Raw genomic sequence first — 12147 nt, forward strand, 5'->3', positions numbered from 1 at the left:
GATCGCCAATCCATCTGCAAAGTGTGGCGATTATGATATGGGAAATCTTTGGGGTAGACCCTATACCTTGCAGTGGGCGTATGTGAGTTGAGACGACTAATCATAGTACATGTAATCATAAACACAAACCTTTTGCTAAAATCACACGTTCTTCTGAAAATAAACAATTGTCTTAATGCTAATATTTATTAAAAAATTCAGTATACTTTTTTCAGGTTGACAAATATAATAAAAGTAGTATCATTATATTAGTTGAGACAGATTTTCTTACGAAAGTTCTTTTATCCAACTATAATTATAAAATTTCATTCACATCCAATGACATTAAAGTCTCATAAAATAAATATGTAAAAAATGTAGTTTTTATTACGATTTAAATTATAAATATACATTTTCTCTCTCATGTATGAGTTAGAATGATTTTTTAACGAAATAAATTCATTTTGAGTAATGAATAAATTATGTAGCTAACGCGACTGTCCATTTGTTGATCAGTCATATTTGTCACGGCGCGGCTGTAGAACCGACTGATCTCCGCGACCGGCCCGCATTCACACCTATATATTATTCATGATGTTTTCAACGGGCAGCCGGACCACACGGAATATTAGAGGGGTATATCTGCCGAGCTTAGTCGGCCTTTTCAAATTCATCGCTAACTAAATTGTTTTCTCGATTGCGATTGCCCTTTGCATTCCTTTGGAGCCATAGAGGTCTTAATGGAACTGAAATTTATTAGGAAAACTGATAGAAGTCGTCCATAGTGCAATCTAAAAGCATGAATTTTTTTGTTGTAGTTTTAACCTAATACAAGTCTTGGACAATTTAAAAAGAGCTCAAAAACACGTACATGTTTTAAATAACTTTATAAAGAAGCCTATAGTAAAAAGCCTTCTATTAACTTGGTTCGAAACTATTCAAACATATATACAGCGTATGAGTCAATAAGAACGAAATTGGAAAACTGAAAAATAGTGAAAGTCTAGTATATGTATAAATAGATTTAAGCTTTATATATCGAAATCTGACAGCACATCCGAGACGAATGTTATATTGGTGTTAAGAGAAAGTCTTTGTAAACTGACTGTCAACTCTCTTCGAAGTCTACGCGCCCAAAAAAGTATTACAAAATGAACCGAAATGTGAAAATCCGCAATTAATAGAATATCCAAAGGGTTAGGTTAGTTTAGTTAGTTTTTATGAACCTAATGTAGTGTCAGAAAGATTAACATAAAGTTGGTTTAAGCGTCATGGATCCGGAAGAATTTTGTTGTGGAAGATGCATATTTTCGGTCTGTTATAGATAAAATGAAAGCCATATTTGACAACGCGGATGTACGGCGTCTTAAGAAAGCGCGTTGTCTTGGCGCTGTAGTTGTGAGCGTTGTCTATAGATTGACGGAATGGGAAATCCGATATTTAACCTTGACTCGCCGCGCGTATCAGCACACATCTTCTGTAGCACAATAGTGGAGATTAATTAAGTTCACCTCTTTAGAAAAAAACATTTGTGTGTTTTCGTAATACGCGGAACTATGAAATACAAAATGTCATCATGCCCATGTTAGCCGAAAGACGCCCAAGACATACGCCTCCCCCAAAAATCGTCACGATGGTCGGTTTTGTGTTGCCCGTGTCCACTTCTTTCCGCGACCTTGACTATGTCGTCGGTTGACCTAGTGGAGACATTATCCACGCCGCATTTACTGGCACGAAGAGATGATCAATAATTAAAAAAAATAATAATTATATGTTTGTTGGCAGGTTGGCGCAGCTATGATGTCCTGTCCTTTGCCACTGCCGCTGCTGCCGGCTCTTCATCCACAGACAACGCTGACGTCGGACTTTCCAATTCACATCGGCATCAAGGTGAGGTTTTGCTCCTTCAATCTGTAAGCAATAATAATTTTCCCTTAACATATCATCAATTTATTGGATAGACGGATTTCATAAATAAATAATTGTAGTAAGTGTAAGTTATTACATAAACAAAATGACAAAATTCAATTTGTGAAATTATTCATGTTTATTATTTAATATTTACAAGTTGCTTTTATTTTTGTTTCTTCTCCGTTACGTGTTTACTGTCTAAAGTCATTACGTTGAAAAAAAAGTATAAATCCGCCCGTCTTCCCCGACGAGTTTTAGACAACTTAAATTGCGATATATCAAAGCCAAATAATATAAAGTAAGCGAAGAAAATGGGGTAACTTTGCGTCAAAGCTCAAGTGTAAAGAAGATTTCACACCTCCATTTTTTAATGTAAATGTAAAAAAGTATATACCTTAAAGTATTACAAATTATTTAAAAATAATGGTTATTCCAAATCGAGCTCACAGTAATTCCTTAAAAAGGTTCACCTGTATGTATGTACTTCCAAATTAACGATGTGTTAATTAATGATGTCTCACGAACTAAATTAAAATGATTATTCAGTTAAATTTTCAATTACATAATATTCATTAAAGAGGGCTTTGTGTACGCGAAAGCATATCAAACGTTGATAGAACTTTCAGTATTGATAATATATGTGTAGTTTCTCATTTTCAATAAAAGGAGATTATTTAATAATACATACGTAGCATGCTAACTTTGTTTATTTAAAAATTTTCAGCTATTATTTATGTATTTTGTTTCTATGTATGTGTCATTATGGATTAATAACATTTTTAAAGTGTAAAGTCAGCGTTACAGACATCTTTATATGTGCAATTAATCTTCTTGCATTAAAACATTTTCTGGTAGTCTTCCTGTGTTCGTATAACAGCGTATTAATTCCCTGAGAGGTCTGGATACCCCAGCGGTTTAGGCTACAACTGTGTCTCTGCCGCCGATGCGTAGATATTAATACCCCCATAAAACTCTCTAAATATGCAAAAACTATGAAAAGTCTTCAATCGCTTGAACACTCTTTCAATTTATCTTTATTTTATACAATATTCTTATTTGTAATAAGGTTTATGCAAAAAATGTAAGCCATACGAAAATATTTGTTTCCTCCCAAGAATTATTTATTTAACATCCAGGTGATTTTTCATAACATAATCCTTACATACACAAGAGTACTCTTGTTTTTATACATTTGTTGACTTCCGATCGACCTCCAATGCACTTTATTGTAAAAAAAAAATTCAGTCAAGAGAATGAAGTAACAACGAAAATGAAATTCCTTAAAATTTAATAGTAAAATCAAATTAAAATCCGTCTATAAGCCGCCTAAGATACAAAATATTGCCAAAGCAGAGTTTAATGTAATGGCAGTGTCAACATTTCAGATGAACTTCTGCCCAATTACCTTTGCAAGTTAATTTATAAGTAGATATCGATTCCTTCTGTCGACTTTAATTAGTTTCTAGATCTGAGACGCGCTTCGTTTGTTTCATTATAATCCAGCGCTTGAGGCATGGGACAATAAACTTTTTGCCGTGTTTACTTTTTCTTAAAGATATATAAACTTATTTATATACTATATTGTAAAAAAAATGAGAGAAAACTGACTTAGCCTGTTCAAATGTCTAAAAGATTTTAAAGATGTTTATTTATTTGTTCATGGAATGTACTTTTAAAGCCATTAACCAATGAAGAAGTAAAAAAAAACACAAGTCGAAATACTCATTGTGTATTAATTAATTAAATGTTACGATATTTACACGCAAACTTAGTAAATTTTCGTACTATTTTCTGGTATGTTTAATTTTACCTTACAAAGTCATCAAAAACATATTAGGCGAACTTTATCCACGTGCGACAAACTCTCATAGATACTATACTTAAGTATTGCATCAAAACTACGCATGTTGTGTCATTCACCCTAATTAAAAACAAACATGCTGAGTAATAAATTTAAAATTTTATTATTAAAGGAACATTAAACAGTTGTTCAAATCTGAAGCACAGCATTTACGGAAAAGCGTAGATCGTTTTATAATATAAAACTTAATGTAAAGAATTTGTTAATTTTTCGATAAAGCTAGTTTAAGGCGCAAACTTAATTGACTTATTTAATTTCCATCAATATATTTCAGAAATCTCGGTGATAGATTTTTAATATTTGAATAAGATGATATGCATGAAACCACTAAGAGGCCGAAGCGTTGACCAATAACAAGCCGCTCTGTCTAGTATTCCAGCCGTCTCATTTGCGGAAGTACTACAAGTTACGGGCTACCGGTTACGGTTACAGCGTAGCTGTCTACGGCGCTACTGAAATTACGTGAAGCGCGTTCGTCCGACTTCATTGTTTCGTGCCAATTTCGCAACAGAAGAGACAACCTTGTTATTGTTTGTTACATTCTAGATGCTTTGTGTTGTTGGACATCACGAGTTAACGATTAAGCGCATTTGCATATTAGAAGATACAGCGTGTACATTGTAACGTACTAAAGCGTAGAAGGAATGTTCAGTAGTGCTAATTGTTGAAATTAAATAAACACATCATTTTTATATTCTGTGGTTAGTTTCGTTATTTTCCTGGCGAAGTGAATTTAGTTATTTGTGATAAATTTATTAAAATAAATCGTATTCGTTATGACAAATTATCGATAACGATTTAATTATTCGACTTTTTAAAATATGAAAATTTATAAACATCTGTTTTAATTTTCAATAAATTTGTTAAGTTTTCGCAAATACTTTATTTACACCTACAAAAAATATTGTTATCGTCCTTCCTATAAATATCGATGACGGCGACCTCAAAAATCAAAGATAATTTCTATCACTAGTCCTATTGTAGCTCGGTGAACGATACGGTCTCTAGAGATGATAGTATTTGTCTGACAGGGCGTAGGTCACTTTTTAGGCATTGACGTTATTCGTTTAGTATAGTTATTATATGAGTAATATTTTCTTTATAAGAAGATACTATATATCATGTTATGTCGGAACAAATAAAATTTTATTTTTAATTCCTAAATGTTCTTAACGTAAAAGTCTAAGCCCGTTCAGCGGCAAAATAAATGTTCCATGTGTGATCTTTAAACTTGACACTTTAAATTTTTCTATTATATTGTTAGACTGACGTAGTGACCTAGATTGTAACTAAAGCCCGGTAGAAACCTTTCTCTGAGGTTGTGAATAATGAGATATTTTCTTTAAGAAGAAAGTTCTAGATTTTATCGAGTACAATGCTGCAAGTACGGTAATTTGTTTTTAACTAAGCATTTTCTTTGTAAACAGAACATCAGAAACACGCGTGCGTTGTTTAAATTAAATCCGATATTTCCGCTCTACAAATCGTACGACGTATTCAATAATTGCTAATAAGCAAAGCAGGAAAATGCATTTGCAATAATTTATGCTCTCTGTACGGTTTACATTTAATCTTTGAATTATTAATAGTGCACTGTTAAATCTGGCTATAGTTATTTTTGGCAATTTTTTTTTAAATGCCATGGTCTGTAAAAGGACGACTGTTATTTTTTATTAAAATTTAATTTTTATCTGTTTTAGTGTCTCATACTTTGTGATCAAAAAGTTAGGTAATTTAAGACTTCCGGGCATTAGGAAGAAAAGTAATTTTTTTCCTAGGCTGGAAGGGCTGTGTATAACATTTGCAAAGCGTCTGTTTGACAAAAGTTGGAATATCATTTAGCTCAGCCCAAACCATTTTGAAGAATATCTTGTGTCTTAAACACGTCAAGTCTCAATTATTTTTTTCAAAATCGTTTAATTTTTTGGAAAAAAAAAAACATCAAAATCTCGACCTCCGCAACCATATTTGCCTGTTTTAGCTCCTTGCAAATTATGGCTATTCATCTAATTTAAAACGCCAATGTGGGAACGCTATTTGGACATTATTGATAAAATAAAAATCAAACCAAAGAAAGTCTTGAAGACTTTACCAAAAGAAGGCAACTTCGTTTCGAGAACTGAAAAAGCGTTGGCAAAGTGCGGTTTATCGCACGGGGATTACTTTGAAGGGGATCAAATTGGTTTGGAAGAATAAATAAATAATTTACATTTTATTAACAAATTCACCTTAATTTTTGATTATTATAGGTATACAGTATTATAATAGGCATATGATAGAAATACATTTTATTTACAATCACTGCAGCTAAAATGCTGAAGAGGCAGCCACACCGCGCGATATATATAAAATTCTTAATTTAAACAACACAAAGTATGTTCGTTTATGGAATAATTAATTTATGTAATTTATATCCCAAAGCGCACAACAAAGAGATTAAAGTCTTAGTAGCCTTGAATCTTAAGGCAATTTTAATTATTAACTATTAAATTTCCTTGAACCTTTCGGCGAAACATAATTACGCTTTGTTTAATGTCTGAGATTAAAGAGGCAATAAAGGTTTAAGTTTCCATGACCTCAAGCCTTATTGGTAATAGAGTGAGTTTATTACGAAATCGGGGTTCTGTTACAAACACCGGTATGGTACCGTATACTCTTAAATACATTTTTTAAATATATGAAATGAAAGTGTAGCAGCGATAAACTGTTATACTTCAAACTTTATGAAATTATAGGTCAAGGCCATTCCAGGCCCAGGTGGATATCCAGGGCTTTACAGAAGACTCAACGAGGGTCTACCTTGGCGTGATGAAAAAAGTCACTATGCATTTGTGGGGATCTGAAAAATGTATCTGCATTGTAATGTGAATAACTAAAATGTTGGCTTGGTTTCACCAATTAATGTAAGCAGATAATATTTAAGAAGCCTTGCTTCTATTTCTTGAATAAACTTGCATATTATATCAGGTGGTCCATCGGAAGCAACTAAATTTTTATTGTGGTCTATGATGGAAACGTTTAGGAGAGTCTCCCCATCGTATACTTGCATAGGACAAAATTTTGAAGAAAACCATTTGATTATGTTTTTCAAATAAACGCATGGAACGTAACATTGTAGTCGCACGTAGATGTAACTTCGCGAGTCTAAGAGAATGTTATTTCATCATCAATTTACACGTCTCGTAGGCTTAGTCAATTAAGTAATTAATAATTAATGACTTTTGGCTCAAAAAGAGCACGGTCATGGTGAAAATTGTAACGTAAACACATCGCTACTCTTTACAATTGATCGGTTAAACACCGGTGTAGTTTCAAAACAGTTTTGCTATCAAATTAGCGAAGCTCTTTGAACAGGTAACACGAGAAGCATCAACAACCGCATGCCGCTTGCTCTTGGCGGGTGAAACGAAAGCCACTATGGGATTCAAATTTGTGACGCCTCATGTATTTCGCTGTTCCGTTATTTACTTTCCACAGTTGGCATTGCTTTGTGTTCCACTCTTGTGCGTTTACTATTCAAGTAACTAACTGTGAAATGTTACTAATTAATTACACCAATCGTAAAGGCACAACGGCTAACCGTTATCTGTTTTCATTCATTCTGTACTTTAGTTTAATATTCATTTTTATTATAACATTTCATCACTATACTTTCTTTGATCACATCGAATAACGGACATAAAAAGTTAATCTAAACTTAAATTCTAAAGCTTGTACTCATTCATACAGGACTTACGACTAAGGCATTCATAAATATATTTCAAATGATATTTCCTTTTAATTAAAAGACTTATTTTTAGAGACCATGTATAAATATAGCCTCTTTTAACAATCTTGTGTTTTAGTAACAGTTTTTTTTTATTTCTACGTGGTTATAATAACTAAATTCATAGTGTTAAAACGATATTTTTTATAGACACCGGTTTCTTGACAATCTTGTTTATCACGATAGGTCGCCTGGCATGGCATTTTAATTAGGTTTTCATAAAAGACATTTATTTGTATCTTCTTTCTTTATATGTTTATCACAAAAAATACTTTACTGTTAAAGAAACGTAATAAAGTTTAAAGTGCGTTAAAAAGTAATATCATACGTCTATCACTAAAGTATATGTTATTTACGTGAAGCGAATTTTCTGTTTGACAAAGTCTACTTTACTAAAATATTCTGTTACAGTTTGCCCCGTAGCTTGTAAAATAAGATACGTTAGTGCGGTAAATTTCGAGCAATAGGAACAGATATTGTAAAGATCTTTTCATGAATGCTAACGAAAAGCGACGTCACGGATATAAAAAGCTTCGAAATATTAGTGTCGCACCGCGTTAAATAACAGGCATTATCTTCCCTACAATATAAACGTCGCGACCTGGGCCGCAATAACCGACGCTACCCGGTTAATGGCCGCCCGTCCGTCATCTTCCTCGGGCGCAGGAACAGCCCGTGTTGATGTCAATAATTTTTGTATATAAAAGCGCTAATTACGTCACCAGTTTTATTGATAATTTCGTTGAAATATGTATATTTACGAAAATAACAGTTTATTATTAATACATTTTTTTTAACAATGGCTAACTAACGGTTGCTCAACAAGCTATAGATATGGCTACCCTCGAGTTCGATTGAGGGATGGTCTGAACGAAATTGAGTTAGGAATGAGAAGATCAGTAGATTAAAGTAACCAGGCAGGCCACATGGCGAGATAAAACAGCCGCTGATGTTTTAAATTTTGGGTTAGAAACATGGAACCGGTAAGCGTAGCGCAGTATGCCCATACACAAGAAATACGTCGTGTTAATGTCGGAACGCTGGCAGCTTCCCACCGGTCTTATAGCAAGTTTATGGGGGAAGTCTTCTATTGGAGCAGTTGATGTCCTACGGCTGAAATAATGATGATGATGATGTGAATAATATTATAAATTTTAATAAACGTTATGTCTAAAATAAAACAATCCTGATTAAAAAGACAACAATTTTTCACCAACAAAGTAGTGCATAAAAACAAATATTTTATATTGGCCAAAATTTTCATTCGGTAAGGCTTTTCTTGTTTGAAGAGAGTAATATCCATGAAATTGTAATAATTCCAGTAATCTGCAATAACCAACATTGTGCTTAACAAAATTATATTATCTGTAATAATACAAACAACCCGATGTCAAAATGTTGGCATATTTTATTTCAATTGTTCAGTTATTGTACAATTAAAGTAAAAGATCGTTTATGCGGCCTTTACGCTGAATAAATGAATTGTAAATTCTTATGTATTTACCTTTAAAGTTGCTAATTAAATTCATAATAAATTCAGGAACTTTGTTTAAATTTCCATTTAAAACGGTATAAACTTATTCATTCCTTACGGATTGGGAAATTTGAATACAAGAATTATATATATATATGTATCCTATAGAAATTTTTCTATATGTACTTTCAATAATCAAAGTAGTGGCCTCTTTCACATCTGATATTCTACATTTTAGTTGTTATTTTCACGTTTATTTTTCAATAATACTTTTGGTACAATGAGCATTCCTCGCATCCGAACTAAGAGCCCCCCTTTCTTCCGCATTTTCTTTAATAATTCGTACAGCAAAGAAGTGGAAAACTTCGTCTCCTGTTTTTGATCTTTCAGCACCATCCTAGTTGACTGGTAAAGACTGTCCATTAGTCAATACGTCCACCAATAAACCTAGTTTAAAAAGAGTTAATAATTTAGTAAATTGCTACAGGCAAATAAGCTGTTCCTTAACTAGTGCATCTTACTAATAAAATTTATCTTGACAGTTATCTATATTGAATCTTATTTAGGGTTTGTTAAACATTCGAAACAATGTTTTTTATTTTCCACCTTTTATATAAAGAGGAAATATGATTTGCTTTCTAATTAGCAAACCTTGCTCATGGATTCTACGCAATAATTACGTAATAACAAATAATAGTTCATTGGGAAGCCTACATTAGAAATTACAAAATTCATAGCATCGAATGCCTTTATCTCATCCATGCATACATTCCATATCAACGTGGAAACGTTTCCCCAACTGGTTAATGAACCAATGCACTAATAGAATTGTTTGGCCGAGCCCATGAGCGCCGAATGCACATCGCACGCTTTGAGTACATTATTTAACTCCGACGCAAAATTACAATGCAAACAATTTTTGATGATGTAATATGAATACTTTCGTTTGTTAATAAATACTGTGTTAACAGAGAGAATATGATTTCAAATATGTCTATCATAATATTGTACCGAAACTCAATTTGTTAATGAAACCTTTTTAATGGAATACTGAAAATATTATGTTACATTTAAAATCAAAGTACGTTGAATAAAGTATTATAATATACTTTAGTGGTGTACAAATCCCACATGCTCCCTGTGCGCCACTCACAATGGTGAATGGCATGAAGTTCGTCTCCAGAAAAAATAATTAATGTTTATTGACAATACTTAATATCTCTTAGAATTAATTAAAATCTTATCTTAGGATAAATAGATTAATTTCACGATTAGGTAAACGCAGTTTTTGTTCTAGAAAATGAAGTCGTGTATCCTTACATCGTACATACTTATTTTTTGTCGTACATAGTGAGGCTCTTTTAAATCCAAGATATGGCGTCCAATGTAAACCTTTTTTAGTTCCTATATTTTTATAGGTACCTGTGAAGGTTGGCCACTAAAAGAAGAAAAGGTATCCATTTTTTGCATTTATAATACAATCAAAAAACGATCAGAAGTGAGCGATGCGACGCAAGGAGGAAGAGGAAGAAACAAAGAACTAATAGATTAAATGTAACAACTGTTGCGTTATGGAGGCATGGCGGAGGAAGTAAGGCGATGTATGGAAGAAAAAGTATGGAAATGAATGTAAGAGAATGTGAATGACAATAGAGTAAAGAATGAAAGATATTAAGAAGGACAAAACATTAGGAAGAAAATAAAAGAGTTATGTGAAAAAATGTCACTGTAAAAATAGTCCCCATCCACCCCCACGATACGGAAAATATGGGAGACCCCTAAAACGTGACCAAAAAAAGAAGGAAGAGAGTAACATCTCAGTAAGCTTCTACCAATGATAAAAGATTAGAGAATTGTAAAAACCTAAAATAGTAAGTCATTAATGTAAGCGCGAAGAGTTTGAAATTGATGTCCACATTTTTAGTTATTTTCGTAGTTTTTGTAGTAAAGTATTATCCCAAGTCTTTAGAGTCTTACATATATGCTAATAATAACTAGCACTGTTATCTTCACATAATTGGCATAAATTCATGCCTTCAGTTTTAAAATAAAAAAAATGGTCGCGTTAAATAAAATGATGCTAGTATTTTATCTAACACATAAATGTTATGAATTATATATATTAAAACATACTAAAATATTTACACAGTTACGAGGCAGATCCAAGACTAAGAAGAAGATGATGTAAAATAGGTATACCTTTTGAGTAATAGCGTAAATAATACCATTAAAATATATTTCCAACAAATAAAACAAAATACGGAAAAAAACAATTTGTGTACACTCACCCTTAAACGATTTGATCTTATCGTTGTACTAAGCTACAACTGTAGGCCGCTATCGGCCGGCCGTTATGTCTTATTTGTGCCACGTCCGACAACTTTATTTTTCCATACTCCTTATATCGCGGCAAGAAGTTTTCTAATAAAAGGTGCCTTTCTAACTGCTAAGTTTCTGCTATTGTTCTCGCTTATTGCTTACAGGTGACAATTGATGACGATAGCACTTTTTAACTGACTTCGTAAACAGAAAAGTTTTTGTGTTAGCCGCATGGTTTCTTGGGGATCATAAAGTATAATATATTTGTTAAAAGAATTTATAGTGTTCAGTTTGTGAGGGTTCTGTTGGAACTAGTTACATTTATAAAAATACTTAATTGTTCATCAGTTTTGGGATAAATTCTTTTATATTTTTATTAATATGTGTAATGATTACAATGACCTAGCATATTCATAATTAACGTCATAACGTATTCCTCGGTTATAGCAGACCATCGCATGTAGCATCGTTATAAAGAACAGTAACATATATTGTTACTTTTGTTTATAACGATGAATAAGACCATTAACTTTTTTTGATTAACATATCAACTTTTCGGAAAACCTTATCGTATGTTGTTTTATTTTTTCAGTAATTCCTATAGTTCTTAAAGAAATTTCCAGAGTCGTAATTAATACCGTAAAAGCCGGATAAAGTTAACTGAGGTAGTAGCTTAATGTTAAAAAATCTCTTTGGATACTTCTCGGAGATTTGTAGAATCACAACAACAATTAAAAATACAAGAAGTGCGGTCGCGGATCCACTTAGCGTCGTGGAGAGCGGAAGTGGCTGGGCGGCAAGACTTCCGACAATTCCGACTGGAATCGGCGCGGACGC

General features: G+C 32.7%; 1 protein-coding gene across 4 annotated transcripts in view; it reads left to right on the forward strand.

The window, feature by feature from the left end:
* Positions 1-12147, forward strand: part of heph (polypyrimidine tract-binding protein 1 heph) — a 404307-nt gene that overhangs the window by 178463 nt on the left and 213697 nt on the right. For 3 of the 4 annotated variants that reach the window (XM_068774756.1, XM_068774755.1, XM_068774757.1), the window contains one exon: positions 1765-1869. In XM_068774756.1, the coding sequence (XP_068630857.1) occupies positions 1777-1869 (93 nt within the window). In that variant the 5' untranslated portion in view covers positions 1765-1776. Of the gene's footprint in view, positions 1-1764; positions 1870-12147 lie in introns of those variants that run through there. The other variant, XM_068774759.1, reaches the window with a different exon arrangement.

The sequence above is a fragment of the Battus philenor genome, unplaced genomic scaffold (assembly GCF_028537555.1).
Source record: "Battus philenor isolate CCGP_79_NKW_IND1 unplaced genomic scaffold, ilBatPhil1.0.hap1 SCAF_7, whole genome shotgun sequence".
NCBI classification, from domain to species: domain Eukaryota; kingdom Metazoa; phylum Arthropoda; class Insecta; order Lepidoptera; family Papilionidae; genus Battus; species Battus philenor.